Here is a 17,535-nt window from a genome sequence, read left to right as displayed (position 1 = left end):
AAAATAAATTGAAATAAATCTCACAACGGTGAATAATGCGCACCCTAATGTGTCTACGTTGAACACACAGTAGCGCAGCCCTAATTGCATGCAAATCAGTCGACAGACAAATAATTAGTAAAAGTAATTGAAATTTCATTGAGTGCTTGAGTGTTTGCTTTGAGATTGAAAAAGTTATTTTTTTTTTTCAATATTCTATCGACGCCTACAAAACAGCTTTACACAACTGGTGAACAACCGTTAGTATGAGCATGTACTCTGCTGCTATACAATAAATGTGTGTGTGTGTATACATGGCTGTTAACATTTGTTTGTGATTTGTTTTGAATTGCAATGTTTTGGTTGATTTAAATGAGCGCCTGCGCGCATTACAAGTAGAAAGTCAATTTAAACAATATTTAGCACACACACACACACACACATGCCAAAGCGCAAATAAGCTAATATCCCTGAGTGATCGCTCACACACACGCACTAAATCGAGAATTCACTCGCTAAAAACCAGCTGACTGACAATTGTACTCATACGAATACCACTACAAGCACATACGAGTACATGTGTAAACGCAAAGAAATGCATATACGTATATGACACTTGTATGTGTGCATATTGGGTGACTCTCGCAAAGTAACTGCCCTCCCCAAGCAATAACGATTGACTCCCGTACTTCGTGTGATTTTTTTTATACAAATTTTATTGTTTTTTGTTCGCTCGCATTCTGATGCCGTTGGCATGGTTGTTGTTGCAGCAGCGTACGATGGCGCTTGCTGTTGCTCGTCGTGTTATTCAACTCACTCGTTATTCTCTGTTATTACACTTCGATTCACATCGATTGAGATAAAAGAAACTGTAATTAATAATTTTCAGTTATTTGCCGCTGATATTCCGAAAAGTTCGCAACGAAATCGTGCAGTAGTCATGCGCTAGCCCGCAATCCGCAATCTCGTACGTACGTCTAGTCGAGCAAAAGTGTAACGAAAGCGTAAAGCCGGAAACGGAAAGCAAACCGCAAAACTTAAAACTTAAAACCGCATTTGAAAATAGTTGAGAATTAAAATTAAATAATTCTATTTCAATTCTTGCAGAAATTAAACATAGTAACGTGACTAAGTTATAAAATATAAGTGCGTAAGGACTTTGTACTAAGAAATTTTTTTAAAAGTGTGCTAATTATGGAAGCCCCCATTTAAATTGCAAAAATTTATAAAGAAATAATATTTTATTACGTATTTATGTGTTTGAGAAGTGTTCTTAATAAAATTGGGCTTTTGAATATTTAAATTAACTCTAATTTGTGCACAAAAAACAATGGCTGATCACACGCCAAACGGCAATGCCGAAGGTCAGGGTGGCCTCACTATACCCACCATCTCGGAGAGTTTGTCCAACAACACCACATCCCAACAGTACAACGGATATCCGCTAAATGCAAATAGCTCTGCGTCCAATGCGCTGGGCGACCCCACTCACCTGAGCACCGACAGTAGCAATCCTGCCTGCCGTAAAAACTCCCGCCTTTCTCTCCGTGGTTTCGGACACTTTTTACGCAAGAATTCGAGACAGGAGGATGAACGTAAATTCAGTTTGGCGCAACTAACAACGTAAGTGAAAGAATTTGTAAACTTTTAACGTGACATCCCATATTTTTGTATTCAGTTGTAAAATGGTTATAGTTGCCAAAATGTGATTTGTAAAAAACAATGCAGTTATTTTGCACCGAAGTAGCACTTGAGTATTGCAAAACTATTTCCTACTCATGCTCAACACAAACCTCAAGTCAATTAAACTAATTTACATTGTCCATCGTTCGATTTTGAATTAAGTGGTTCAGTTTAAAATATGGAAATTTATTTTACATCATTCATTTTTAAGGGGTTATATACAGTTAGCAGGTCGAAAAAAAAAAACATTTTTCAAGAATTTTTTCTCAGCAAACTATTTGATTTATTGATTTGGAACTTGACAGGTATATTATGACAACCTTAAACTATATTCACATATTTTTTATTGCCAAAAATAATTATCGGGAACGTTGATATTGCCAATTTTGCAGAGGTCCGCAAAAAAAAGGCCTCTTGCGGAGGGCACGATATCTCTGGACCAAATAAATTTCATTAATATAATAAATAATAGTGATTGATCAAAGGAATTAGCAAAAAAAAAATGTTGACAAAATTGCGGCTACTCTCAAAGCAAAAGGTTCGATTTTCGACCAAAATTCGGGTCTTTAATTGTTTATAAAGATAAGACTTTGAAAAATCGTTTCGAGAAAACGAGTTTATAGTTTTGAAAGCCTCCACTAATGTATCTATAACTTCAAAGATATTCGTAGGAAATATCTATCGAAATTTTGTGTGTGTATACTCAGATATATATACATATATTAAGAAAACGCAAAAAAATCGACTTTTTGAAAATCCTAACTGTATATAACCCCTTAATATTAATTAATTGCATAATCTAAATATCAACTTTACATTTTAAATTTTTTACAGCGTAAATATTTACGAGCTTTTACAATAAAATCCGGGTTATAATCATTATTCCATTTCATAATTTTCTAAAATGATCCTTCACAATCGGAAGCACAATCATATATCTACATCATCGAAATGTCTGACGATTATTGACATCTGAGAATAATTAGAAAAACCTTTCAGTTCGCCCTACATATTCTCATGTGGTTAGTTTAATTTAGATTACAGAAAACCCACATTCCTGAGAATAGAATGCGAGTGAAGAAAATAATATTTAAAAACTGTTTGGAACTAAAGACTTAAGTAAAAGTAAAAGCTTTATCCAAACAATTATTGGATCCTCAAAATTTCGGTAAAAGCATTCCACAGGACTGCACTTAAATAAGCTGTACGTTGTATCCTAAAAATACTGTAAAATCCGTAATTCTCATATTGTTAATCCAATTAATTTAAAAAAAATTTGAAAACCGATCGAATTATTGTTCCATCGGCCACGTTGTTAGCAGGCATAAGGCACACTTCCTAAGTGTTAAAGTGGGTCATTGCACTCTGGCCTTAATGTTCAATTAAATTTCGAACACGGGTATTCTATTACTTGCGCGTTTTCTGCCAATTGGGTCTGGGACACAAAAAAAAATTGCTCAAAATTTCTTTAATTTTGTAAATCGATCGTGTGCATATGTACTATACTTATTGTACATCCATACATATGTATGTACATATGTTCTTGCGTTTATACAAAGGTGCTTTAGTACACGTCCATTCGTAGCACATAAACAAAATTTGCATTCAAACATGTAATTCAGCAAAACAAAATATTATTTTCCGATTTGCCAAATATATTGCTGAATTTCGTTCTTTAAATATTTATTCTCCTTCATCAAAAGCCGAATGAGTTGGCGAAATGAAGAATTTAGTGTTTAAGATTTCATTTTTAGCACACTTTTGTAATAATCGAAAAATAATGCATCAAAACACATATGTACATACATACATACATATGTATATACTTAAATATGCAAATAAATACGGCTGCTTGCAGGCCGGTGGAAAATGGGTTTTCCAGCTATTGATGAAATGAAATCAAGTAAAAGCAATTCGAATAAATCGAAAATAAAATAAGTAAGGAAGGGCTAAGTTCGGGTGTAACCGAACATTTTATACTCTCGCAATTTATTTATTTAATTTTATTAAGATAACAAACGATTTGACCCACATATTCGGCATATATGGCATAAAGTCCATTGAAAGTTTGAAAAAATTAAGTATATGGGAGTTGGGTGAAGTTATGACCCGATTTCACGTATTTTAGGCACGGACACATTATATTAGAAGAAAAATATTCCCTCTGAATTTATACAAAATATCTGAGAGATTCACCTATATTTTCGTTAAAAAATGTATTCGAAGCTCTAAGGTCCTCATATTCGATGTATGGGGCCTTGAATACTTATGGTCCGATTTTGGCGATTTTTAGAAGAGCGATGCCACACTATAAATGCAGTATTTGTGCAAAGTTTTATTCCGATATCTGCACTGGTGCTTACTTTATATATTGTAAAGTAAACGATTCAGATTGGCTTCAAAGTTCTGGTATATGGGAAGTAAGCGTGGTTGTGAACCGATTTGGCCTATTTTCACAACATATAATTGGGATTCAAGGGACTAACCGAATTTCATTGAAATTGGTCGAGTAGTTTCGGAGATATGGTTTTTGACCCATAAGTGGGCGGAACCACGCCCATTTAAAATTGTGTTTACAATTTTGAATGCAGCTCTTCTCTGCCTTCTTTATAATGAAATTTAAGGCTTCTGTTAGTTGGTTTAACCTTTGTATGGGAGGTGGGCGTGGTTATAATCCGATTTGCTCCGACTCCTGAAAGTTTCGTTGATATAGCTTTAGTAGTTTACGAGATATGAACAAAAAACTTAGTATGGGGCGGGGCCACACCCACTTTCCCAAAAAAAATTACATCCAAATATGCCCCTTCCTAGAACAATCGTTTGTACCAAATTTTACTTTCATAGCTTTTTTTATGGCTTAGTTATAGCTCTTTATGTGTTTTCGGTTATCGGCATTTTGTGGGCGTGGCAGTGGTCTGATTCCGCCCATCTTCGAATTTAACCTTCTTGTGATGCCAAGGAACACGTGTTCCAAGTTTCGTTAAGATATCTCAATTCTTACTCAAGTTATCCGTTGCACGGACGGACGGACAGACAGACATCCGGATTTTAACTCGTCTCGTCATCTTGATATATATAACCCTATATCTAACTCGTTTAGTTGTAGGACTTACAAACAACCGTTATGTGAACAAAACTATAATACTCTCTTAGCAATTTTTGTTGCGAGAGTATAAAAGGAAAATGCGAAAAAGAATGTTTTCGTAAACAAAACAATTGATAATTCGGCAAAAGAAATTAATAACTTATGCCTTTAGTTCTCTAATTTGTATCCAATGCGCCAAAATAAGTTTCTAATAATTTTTTGTTAAACTATACGTATTTTTATTAAAAACACTTCATGGAAATTTTATCTGAGTTAAGCCAGTGACAGACTTACAAGCTAAGTAATCCTAATATATAGTATAGGTATTTGAGTCAATTCATGGATATTTGTCATACATATAAGACTTACCTTCGAGTGGTCAGAATTTCCAGCTTTATAATGCGAGTGTATTTCACATTGGTATTTATTAATCGCAGTGTACTGTCAATAGTATAAATTGAAGTAGTTGCCTTATCTACCGACTGTCAATTAACGCTTTGTAATTTACTCAATGACTTATTTTTTTTTTAGTAAAACCTTCGCCTTCCATCTTGTGTTTTTATAAATATAAAAATGATTCCATATAATGGCTGCTCAGAAAAACATCAAATTGGAAAACATCAAAATAAAATTTGTTGAGAATACCTTTTAATTAGATTATCAGCTCTATCAAGGTGTATAAGTAGATAAACATGACACAGTGTCAAGTCGTTCATATTGTTTTTCAAACACCTCCTTCGTCTCATTTAGAAGACAGTTACTAATATTGACTAGTAGCCATGGTTGCTGTTGTAGCCACATAAAATGTTTATTTGATGTTTTATTTGATTCGTCACAATTGGTCATGTGCTAGTTACTACAATTTTATCAAACAAAACAGTTTGGAATATTATTTATTTTATATGTACGTATGCGTATATTTCACTTCCTCTATTCCATCACTGCACAAATTTTAAGTGCTAGTAATTTTATAATTAGCGATGTGTAAATTTGTATGTCTTTCAGTGTAAAAATTTGTGTTTACTTTCAACCCAAAACCAAATGAAAAATATACATATATACTATAATGAGGGCGATCAGTTCGATTATTTGATTTATTTCAAATGAATATAGGTCGGTGCGGTAAGATTATTCCAAACATACCAAAGTCAATTCGCAAAATACACATATACATACATCTGCACATCTGTACCTCAGTATATACAGTAGAAAACCTTTTTTTGTTTACATTAATTTTCATCTTTTAACACACCACCGAGGCGTACTTGGGTTGTGTGCTACGCTTTTTTTGCTACAATTGTGGTAATTAGGGTGTTGTGCTAGCATTTAATCTTCACAAAACTTTTAAAGTCCGATGAACAGTACTTAAATAATTATTAAATAAAATACATTTTTTCATTATTATTGGAATTATTTTAAATTATTTCGGATATTTATTAAATTTTATGGTGGTATTAAGTGTTATTTATTGATAAGTCAGTTATATTTTATGTACAAGTGTATAACGCGATTCAACTAATTTTTAAATATTGTATTCAAATAAATACATCCCTGGGTTGGTGACACTGTATTTGGCGCTTTCAAATTTTAAAAGATTTAATATTACTATTAAACAATTTGAATAATTTTCACTAAATAACCTTGAAAGAGTATGTTTGTCTGGTTCAAAATAGTTCTTGGCAAACTTTTCAAGCATTGGCAATGTCTTCCATAGATAGTCAGCAATCTATTAGACATTGTATGGAAATTGATATAATTGAAAACGATTTCCTTCAGAGAAATTCATTTTCATATTTATATGGTTATATGTATAATGAATATTTTAAAATGCACAATTGTTTGCTGTCTTTAACATTATTCGAGAAAGGGTAGATCTCTGAAGACGCCAATACTTTTACAAAATAAAAAGTGTAAGATTCGTCAAACTTAGTAAAAGCTCTTGAGATTTTTATAAATTTCAAAAAAAAAACTTATATTAGTATTAAATGACGATTTTGATTCTTGTTACCTTGGACCCGATAGTTTGAAATGCCTATTCAATAGGATCATGATATATTTTGTTTTAAAAATGTTTAATAAGGAGGCAACCACGTATCATTTCAAGCTTATAAAACTTGTGTGTACTTCCAAGCTTTGCAATTCAAAGTATTTTAAATATAATTGTTTGTAATAATTTAAGTAAAAACTAGCAAAAATGGATTTTTTGCTAATTTTGTGCCAGTAAAGTCTAAATAAATGTGGCCAAGAATAACGTACCACAGAGAAGTACTTGTATGAGAGCTGCATTTTATTCTCACCACTTATGAAATATCTCATCAACATTTAATATTTTTTTTGCAATAATATGACACACATTGATGTTAAAATCTTCTATAATTGAAATATAGTATAAACAAATAATTTCGCTTTATATAAGACAGCTATATACATAATATTTGCTATTTTATGACTAAAGTTTTACTAAAATGAAGTACTCTATATATACAGCACTGTGTTTTACCAAGATGGCGGCTATCTTACCACCGAGAATTCCCCACGAATAAGGTTTTCTACTGTATGTACTGTGATCTGTACGTTTGTATTTCAATATAAAAAAAGTTCACCAATATAAATATATGTACATTTGTACGTATGTATAAATATGTATATGAGAAATAAATTCACTGAGAATGAAATATGAATTCAACTATGTTGGACAAAACTATTTTCTAGTAAAATTTTAACCTTTGGTTTCATTTCGTTTATATACATCGTTATGAAAATGGCACTAAATAAAGTTTTTAAAAGTTACAGATTTTTGTTACTTATACCAAATTTTATTTTTCACTCTTGAATTTTGAGAGAATGCGTTTTCTTCTTATTGCCGAAAGTCAAATAATTCATTAATTTTAATGTTTTTTTTTATTGAAAAAGTCAAAAATATGCAATAAGCAATGCGCACCCAAACACGTACACACATACATTCGTTCCCTTTGAGTAGGGAATAAAAAAGGGCGATAATGTATGATGTCTGCCGTTGATTTGACATTTTAAACGCTGCAAAAAGTACCGAATTTTTCGCTTTTTTTCAAAATAAAACTTGTTTGACGGCACATTTTATTGTAATTTAAATAAAAAGCTTACATCGCCACATACACTCTTACATATACATATGTTTCTATAAATAAATCCAAATGAGACAGTTCGTTGCCCTACACTTTCACAGCGTAGTAAAATTAATAAAGCAAAAAAAATCATAAATTTTTCTACAATTCTCTAATTTGTTTCAATTTGTTAAAATTCTGTTTAAATGTAAATATGTATTTACATATATGTGTATTGATGACAAGATCGTTTCGATTGTAGCTAAATGCACATTAAAAACTAAGAATTCACACGAATTAAAGACAACGGAAATCATTATATACGTTATGTTAGGGTCAGGGAGGAGATTTATTATATACAGATTTCACCTATTTCATATTCGTTCGTTGAAACCTTTCAAGAACACAGTGCGAAAAGCACGTAATAAGTTTGCTTCAAATTGATCAATTAATTTGGACTTCAGCCACAACGTAAGTAATATAACGTCCGGCGTTAAGTGGTTTATGACAAATCTGTCGCATGTTCCGTTGTTTTAAATAATACATTCACAAGGCAGGGCAACAAACTTAGTTCGTAGATTACGATATCAATGTAAAATGTTGTCAAACAGTTTAGCTGAATAGCCTAAGTGGTTTATGATATGCATACAATTAACGTAATAGCGAGCGAAGTCACAATATATTTTACAAAAATTTCACATTATACATTTAGATTTCCCTTATACCAAGGAACATAGTTATATCGAATAGAGATCCCTGGTCGCTAAGTGCACTCTAGCTCTAATCACTGTCGAGATTTAAATTTTCTTTTCTTTTATAAATCATAAAATCCCAACTGGATCAAGTCCCTCATTCAATAACACTTCTATAGAAGTAGTTCGTACCATGTATTTGAGTAGAAAACTGTTCCTGGACTGATTTCATGATTACCAATGCCGCTTTCATGTTGAAAACAATTCGAAATATTTCACTTGAAAGCCGGCTGAGTAAGAGCAGGCATTAGTAGAACACTCGAGTGTTTATAAGGTTGGACATATGTGAGCCGATATTTACAATAATATTTTCAGAAATACTAATACCGACTACATATCATTTTAAAACACTAAAGTGAATATAAATTTATTTTCTATAATAGCTGTTTTCTCAATACTAATAAAGTCACATTAATCTCGTTTTACAGGGAAGCATTGCCCAGATTAGATAATTACAGAATATCAAAGCGTAATATGAAGCGGCCATCGATTGGCGAATTGCATGGCGAGCTGCAAGAGCAGGTAAGTCAATAACAACAAAACATCATCGGCGAATATACAAATGCACATATATTTAAATACAATCGTCAACAACAATTACACATTTGAAGTAAAGTAGAGTAGCACTTTCGAATGGCATGAGTTAATCTTAACAAAAAGCAAAATGTTCAATATACATTTATGAGGGAATGAGTATGTACAAATATGACACATTTTAATTGTAAACTTTTTAAAGAGATTTTCCAACCTGTGGAATGTGGAGAGAACATATTATTTAGAAAATAAAAGAAATTAAATTTTACTGAGAAGGGTCATTTAGGGGTAAAATGCGATAATCAAAAAGTTGATTATTTATGATTTAAAAGGTGATTTAGAAAATTGATATTATATATAAATATATATTATTAATTTCTTCTTTTTTCTTATAAATTTACTCATAATAATTATTGAAATTGGAAACATTGAATTCAGTGTTTTAGATGTAAGTAAACCCGATCACCGCTATTATTTTATTTTTTTAAACCGATTGGCTGGGCGTATGCGTAACTCTTCATTCCCACTCCAATAGAGTTTTGAAAGTAAAATTTTAATGTTTTCGTATGTACTCGCTTATCTGATACAAAAGTTCTATATAGGCTCACCTTTGAATCAGTTGAAGTTATGCAATCAAAAACCCAACGAAATTCGAATTAGTTTAAACTGCACGCTCATGCCACTTCAAAATTCATTCAATTGTTTTATACAATATTTAGACTTTATCTGTGCTTAAGCACTTTCCTGCACTTGAATATGGCAAAAACACTTTCTATCTACACTCGAAAAAAAAAACAACAACTTTAAATTGTACTGTGAAATTAAACACCAAATATATTTATCTTTAAACCACATTTATATTTATTATTCTCAACGTTTTTATTATTAAAAACTTTAATACAAAATAATCAATACTATATTGTACTACAATGGTTAGACATATGTATACGAGTGTTTATCGAGTATCTACTGCTTTTTTCACACTGAACAAGTTTTCGTATTAAATTAAATAAAATTCCATTTTTACGTGTATTTTTGATGTGCACCGACACTTAAAGAAGCACACCAACAACAGAATTACTGATACAAAAGTTAACTCAATTGTAGAGTTTACTTAGGACAGGCCTTTTTCAATATCCCCTCGTACGAATATAATTACTTGCATTTTTGTGTTATTTGTAACCATTAACCAATTTTAAGTACAAGTTTGGAAAAAGAAATGTACTTATGTATATAAATAAGAGCACTTGCTTTCGTTTATTTGTATTTTATTAGTATTTTGTTTCATGATATTGCTTTTGAAAATATCAGTAGCATAATTAACACCGCCAGTACAATTGTTACCGCTCAATTACTGAGTGTCACATTGAAGTAGATCTTCAATGTCGTTTATTCTTTTTTTTTTCAAAACTATTTGATGTAGGGTTTGAAAAAATAATATTTTCATTCTCAGTTTGTTTTCATTCCACATGTGTCGGCATATTGCTATCTTTCTGGTTATATCTGGTTCTGTCAGTCATTTAACATATTGATGGCATGTTCGATACTCATGTAGCTGCCACCGACCGACAGCACTCGAGTGTTTGTTATTTGTTTTCTTTGCTTTTATGCTACTGCAATTGCTCTGCTTGACTCTGTTGTTTTTGACTAAAGCCACCCAGCTGATTTACTTGTTGTTTATGTATCATTGATTGAAGAGGACAAATACATAATAGAATCAGAAAGTTTTTCAATATTTTAACCATTTATGTACTTATAACCAAAATGAAAATACATTTTTTAGGTAGTTTTATGCGTCACAATGCTTGCTTTGAGACTTTCGCTCTAACAAAAAAGTTCCATATCAAATAATCGTTTAGATTTTCAATTTTTTTCTTAAAATAAATTCGATAGTCGGCAGTATATTCTTTAAGGAATTTCGTACACTTGATCTTGATCTAATAACACATAACGATTGTTTGTAAGTCCTAAGACTAAATGAGTTAGATATAAGGTTATATATACAAAAGTGATCAGGGTGACGAGTAAAGTTCAAATCCGGATGTCTGTCTGTCTGTCCGTCCGTCCGTCTGTCAGTTTGTCCGTCTGACCGTCTGTCCGTCCGTGCAAGCTGTAACTTGAGTAAAAATTGAGATATCTTAATGTTCCTTTGCACCATAAGAAGGTTAAGTTCGAAGATTGGCGGAATCGGACCACTGCCACGCCCACAAAATGACGATAACCGAAAACACATAAAGAGCTATAACTAAGCCATAAAAAAAGCTATGAAAGTAAAATTTAGTGCAAACAATTGTTCTAGGAAGAGGCATACTTGGATGTAATTTTTTTTTGAAAATTGGGTGTACTATATCTCCGAAACTACTCAATCACTTTCAATGAAATTCGGTTTGTAATATTTCCCTTGCATCCCAATTATATGTTGTGAAGATAGTCCAAATCGGTTCACAACCACGCCTACTTCCTATATACCAGAACTTTGAAGACGATCTGAACCGTTTACTTTACAATATATAAAGTAAGCACCAGTGAAGATATCGGAACATAACTTTGCACAAATACTACATTTATAGTGTGGCATCGCCCTTTTAAAAATCGTCGAAATCGGACCTTAAATTTCCAAGACCCCATATATCGAATATGAGGATCTCAGGGCTTCTATTTTTTTTTACCGGAAATATAGGTAAGTCTCTCAGATATTTTGAAGAAATTCATAGGGAATATCTTTCATTTAATAATATGTCTCCGTGCCTAAAATACGGGTCATAACTTCACCTAACTTCCACCATATAATATTAGGGTTTCCAACTTTCAATGGACTTTATACCATATACATGACGAATATGTGGGTTAAAATGTGTGTTATATTAATAAAATTAAATAAATAAATTGCGAGAGTATGAAATGTTCGGTTACACCCGAACTTAGCCCTTCCTTACTTGTTGTTTAATATATAATATTCCAAAAGTAATAGAAAATGATACTAATAAAAAACAAGACAATCAAAGGACTCTCCTTATGGATAGTACATATAGTAGTTAATTAATTTTTCCGTGTGTGCTGATACTATGCAATAATTTTGCTAAATAATTTACAAGCAAATACAACAACTTGACTACATTCGTGCACACATACGTACAGAAGCCTTTTAAACTCCCACAATTAGTGTTTTTTTAATAAGCGATGTGATCATTTAAAGCGTACAAGCAATTTAGTGCAGAAAAAACTGAGAAATTACACAACACACATACACACATACATGTGCATAAGAGTCGAAAGCAACAAGTATGTGCGAAAATATGCGCAACAATTGGCAATTCATTGCCCGGCTGCTTACTTCCTTTGGCTGAGTGATTATTAGTACCACGTTGCGAATTAGCGTGTGTAGTTATGATCATTATCACCAAAGCGTACAACAACACAAAAAATAAAAAATAAGAATTGCGAATATTTGCTAAATGAGTATGAGTGTGCATGACTCGCATGGGTGTGTGAGAGTCTCGCCAGCTGATCTAACGATGCTAATCAAAATTCATTAACATTGCGTTAATTAATTTAAATTTGCTTCAATTCTGCTCTGACGAATTGTTTCTATAACGCTAATGAGTAATTGAACACTTTTGTGCTGAAAATCTATGTAAATTATTATATTATCTATGTGATTATTAATGCACGTACACATACTAAACTCTAGTTGAAATTTAGAAGCAATAAATTATCTACACTTTTATATAATACAATGAACATATGTACATATATATTTGCGATTCATATCTGCTTATGAATTTACGTATTTTCCAATGGCCTACATGACGTATGAGTAACGTTTGCTTTGTAAATCATATTTGTGATGGTTAAATTGTGTGGGATTACAGTGCACTATAAATAATAACCGAATCTTTTCAGTGTGAAATTTAATCAGAACTAAAACATATAAAGCACAATGATACGATATTGAATTACTTTTGCTTTATTAAAGTAAGAGAGCATAAATGCACGAAATAACAAACTTCGTTTCTTGGACAAATATTTATTATATGACTTGTGTAATTTTATAAACTGACAAAGAGTCTGTTGAGACACTCTTAATAAAGAGTCAGTGAGTGGTTTCTCAGTTTTCTTTGCACATATAAGTATATATTATTTATTGACTATCTCACAGACAGCAATAACCCAAAAATAAAACTAGTCAAAGGACGATATTTTCTCAGTACAGTCGAATCTAACCATTTCAAGTCATAAATATAATATAAGCATTCCTTTTTATCTTGTTAAAATGGTCGTATATTCTTCTGCTATAACTATGCATTAACACAATTCTATTTCTCTCCAACAGAGCATCCAGATGCCAGATCCGCCACCTGAAAGCAATAGTCACATGATCAAATTAGGTTGGATTAATGGCGTCGTCATACCATGCTTACTTAACATTTGGGGCGTCATGTTGTTCCTGCGTCTCAGTTGGGTAGTCGCCGAGTCCGGTATAATGCAATCTCTGATTATTATCGCCATTTCCGCGGTGGTTTGCGTGATCACCACACTCTCATTATCCGCAATCAGCACCAATGGCGAGGTGAAGGGAGGCGGTGTGTATTTCATTATTTCACGCTCACTGGGTCCAGAGTTTGGTGCTTCGGTTGGTGTTGTCTTTGCATTCGCGAATGCCGTCGCTGCATCCATGAACACTATCGGTTTCTGCGATTCACTAAACGATCTATTGAGTAAGCGTTTTACAGTTATCTAACCCTTTTATTTCTATAATTATTATTTTTTGCTTGGAAACAGAAAGTCATGGATTGAAGATTATCGACGGAGGTATTAATGATGTCCGCATAGTTGGCGTGTGCACGATAGTGGTGTTGATTCTCGTTTGCTGCGTGGGCATGGAGTGGGAGTCGAAAGCTCAAAATTTCCTGATCGTCACAATAGTTCTGGCTATTTTCAATTTCCTTATTGGCGCGGCCATCGGACCACGCGGCGATGAGGAATCTATCGCAAAAGGCTTTGTTGGATTCTCTTGTAAGTTAATTGTATTGTGCTTGATGAATGTTCAATTAACACAGTACTTTTCAGGGAGCAATTTTAAGGAAAACTTTGGTGGGGACTATCGCTATTCGGAGGGCGTTAATCAGGACTTCTTCAGTGTATTTTCAATTTACTTCCCCAGTGTGACCGGCATACAAGCGGGTGCAAATATTTGCGGTGACTTGAAGGATCCAGGCGCAGCTATACCCAAGGGCACATTTTGGGCCCTCATGATTTCAATGGCGTCATATGCACTTTTCGTTTTGTTTGCGGGTGGTGCAGCGGCACGAGATGCCTCCGGTAATGTAGCCGATTTAATTAATGGCACATTAATCACTTCACAATTGCCGTGCAAAGAGAACTCGGTAAGCCCCTAACAGTATGCAACATTAATTGTCGGCATGATTTTAAATCATTGAATATACAGACGAATTGGTATTCGTATATTACTAAAACTTTTACATATAGAGTAATAATGCCGGTACGCCTGAACTATGTATTTACGGTCTGTAATTGTTACAGATTTGCTTGCTTTATGATTAAAACAAAATTTGTTTATAGAAAATTGTATAATTTCACGATCTCGAGGTAACAAATATGGTATATACTTACAGACCTGTGAATATGGCCTACATAACTCATACTCCGTTATGCAACTGATGTCCATTTGGGGTCCCCTCATCTACGCCGGCTGCTTCGCTGCGACTCTGAGCACAGCACTAACTAACATACTTTCAGTGCCACGCCTTGTGCAAGCCCTGGGGATTGATCGTATTTACCCCGGTTTGATTTTCTTCTCCAAACCTTATGGTAAACATGGCGAGCCCTACCGTGGCTATGTGCTAACTTTCCTCATATCGGCTGGATTCTTACTGATCGGCGAGCTGAATGTAATAGCTCCACTTATTTCGAATTTTTATTTGGCCTCTTACGCACTCATTAACTTCTGTACATTCCATGCGTCATTCGTTAAGCCGCTCGGCTGGCGACCAACATTTAAAGTGAGTATAGACATATAGAGAAGTGAGTGTCCTCCGATTGATTTATCGAGATATCAATTTTTTCGCTTTCCACATTTCAGTATTACAATACATGGTTGAGCTTGTTTGGCTTTATACTTTGCATCGCGATAATGTTCCTAATCGATTGGAAATCTTCTCTCATCACGTTAGTCATTATATTTGCTCTCTACCTGATCGTAATGTATCGTAAGCCAGAAGCTAATTGGGGCTCTTCAACACAAGAACAACAATACAAAGCCACACTGACTGCAGTTCATCGACTGCAAAATGTCTCCGATCACGTCAAAAACTATCACCCACAAATATTGGTGCTCTCTGGTGATCCAAGCAGTCGGCCACCGCTAATTGATTTCGGCAACATGCTCACCAGACACAATTCCCTAATGTTTATCGGTAATGTTGTCCCGGTAAGTAGATTGGCGTGATGTTTCCGCCACAGCCGAGAATCTCTTGTAACTTTTAGCTTTTGTTCTAGATGAGTTTGGGTTACAAAAACCGTTTGAGCGTCATCAAGGATGGCCAGAAATATTTGGATGCGCGCAAAATTAAATGTTTCTATAACGTCATCGATGGCTTGTCTATGGAAGAGGGCGTTAATGCGCTAATAAAAGCCACCGGCTTTGGCAAGTTGACGCCGAACATCGTATTGATGGGCTACAAAACCGATTGGGCGCAATGCCGTCGGCAGTGCGTCGAAAGCTACTTTAATATCTTGTAGTGAGTATATTTCTAATTGTGCGCATGTGTGAATGTGTATAATATGTAATGACACCGCTTTAAAACGCATCTGTTCTTTCAGCAATACCTTTTCGCAGCGCATGGGCGTGGTTATACTACGTCTTCCAAATGGTTTGGAATTTTCCGAATTGAATCCCGAAATACCGATTAATGGCCGGCATATGCATAATACTAACGAACTGGGTTACACGAATACGTTGGTACCCAGCGCAAATGCCGCTTCGGAGTTGTTGCATGTGGACTCAAATTTGAATTTAGCTGGCATTGACAGCACCAATTCGTCGTTCACAGTGTCGCATGTGCCATCCATGCCCAACATGGCGAGTTCGCGAAAATATACCGTAAGCCAAGGCGACGGTATAAAGTACCTGACAAAAGGTGGCTCCGAAGTACCGAAGGATGTGCTCGACGCCGTGACGGTATTCCTACGCAAACAGCCCAAGGGTACCATAGACGTCTTCTGGCTTTATGATGATGGCGGTAAGCGCAGACTCTGTTCATAAAACTCATTTTGCTGATGTGATGATAATAATGTTTTCCATTTATTCATAGGTCTGACTATGTTGCTACCATATATACTCTCGCTACGTTCAAATTACCAAAATTGTAAGTTGCGGGTATTTGCATTGAGTCACGGCAAGGATGAGGAAATGGAAGAAAAGAAGTAAGTACAGAGCTCTTCTCTAATCACAAATTTTAGTCTTAACTCGTGCAACTTGTCCCACAGTATGGCCAATCTACTGAAGAAATTCCGCATCAAATTTTCCGAACTTATAATGCTTAAGGGCCTGTCCACAAGACCGCGCATGGACACGCTGGTAAAGCACAGGCAACTCATACAGAGTTATTGTCACAACTCTGTCAATGAAATGCGTCATCTCGAAGAAGAGCTACACTCGTTGGAAGAGAAGACACACCGTCAGCTACGCATACACGAATTAGTCGTGGAACACTCATCAAAGGCGACACTCGTCGTTATGTCCCTGCCTATGCCGCGAAGGGTGCGTACATTACAAACACAACAAACACAACAAACACAACAAACACATTATTCTATTTATATATTCGGATGAACATTTAAATTTTGAACTTTATTATTCACAGGAGGCGATATCAGCTGCTTTGTACATGTCTTGGTTGGAGATGCTTACCACCGATATTAATTGTCCTGTAGTGTTGGCTCGTGGTAATCAAACGCCCGTTTTAACATTCTATTCGTAGTTTTGAGTACAAACATACACACGCTAAGGCGATTTATAAGCGTTTAAAACAACAACGGCCAATGCATGCACTGATTACAACATACATACGTATGAATATTGAAGAGTATATACATTTTTTGCTTGTAGTATTATTAGTTTGTAATTTGTTAAGGTCAGCTGACCAAAAAAAAAATTAATAGAATATTGAAAATAAAATGTTGCTATTTTATATCAACAAAGAAATACCAAATTTATATTGCGTGATTACTTCATATTTTATGCATTCAATATAGTTAAATTCACTGTTATACACTTTGTGGTTTTAAAGTGAACTTGTTGGGTTGCGGGATATTTTACGGCATAGATAATATGTAAATTAATATATATAGTGCTATAAATGTAAGAGCATGTTATTCAAAGGTTTTCGTCCACAAT

The 17,535-nt window shown here is 34.1% G+C and overlaps 1 protein-coding gene across 1 annotated transcript; it reads left to right on the top strand.

Annotated features, from left to right (window-relative positions):
* Nucleotides 1-868: 868 nt before the first annotated feature.
* LOC105221598 (bumetanide-sensitive sodium-(potassium)-chloride cotransporter) lies at nucleotides 869-17,350 on the top strand. Its single transcript, XM_011198697.3, has 12 exons — nucleotides 869-1,602; nucleotides 9,011-9,104; nucleotides 13,450-13,834; nucleotides 13,899-14,132; nucleotides 14,187-14,503; nucleotides 14,753-15,139; nucleotides 15,220-15,567; nucleotides 15,636-15,877; nucleotides 15,960-16,378; nucleotides 16,451-16,562; nucleotides 16,626-16,899; nucleotides 17,003-17,350. Exons 1-12 carry the CDS (start codon nucleotides 1,310-1,312, stop codon nucleotides 17,117-17,119), a joined length of 3,222 nt encoding a protein of 1,073 aa, XP_011196999.1. The 5' UTR covers nucleotides 869-1,309; the 3' UTR covers nucleotides 17,120-17,350.
* The last annotated feature ends 185 nt before the right edge of the window (nucleotides 17,351-17,535 follow it).

The sequence above is a fragment of the Zeugodacus cucurbitae genome, chromosome 2 (genome assembly GCF_028554725.1).
Source record: "Zeugodacus cucurbitae isolate PBARC_wt_2022May chromosome 2, idZeuCucr1.2, whole genome shotgun sequence".
NCBI classification, from domain to species: domain Eukaryota; kingdom Metazoa; phylum Arthropoda; class Insecta; order Diptera; family Tephritidae; genus Zeugodacus; species Zeugodacus cucurbitae.
This window is presented reverse-complemented; position numbering and strand designations above follow the sequence as displayed.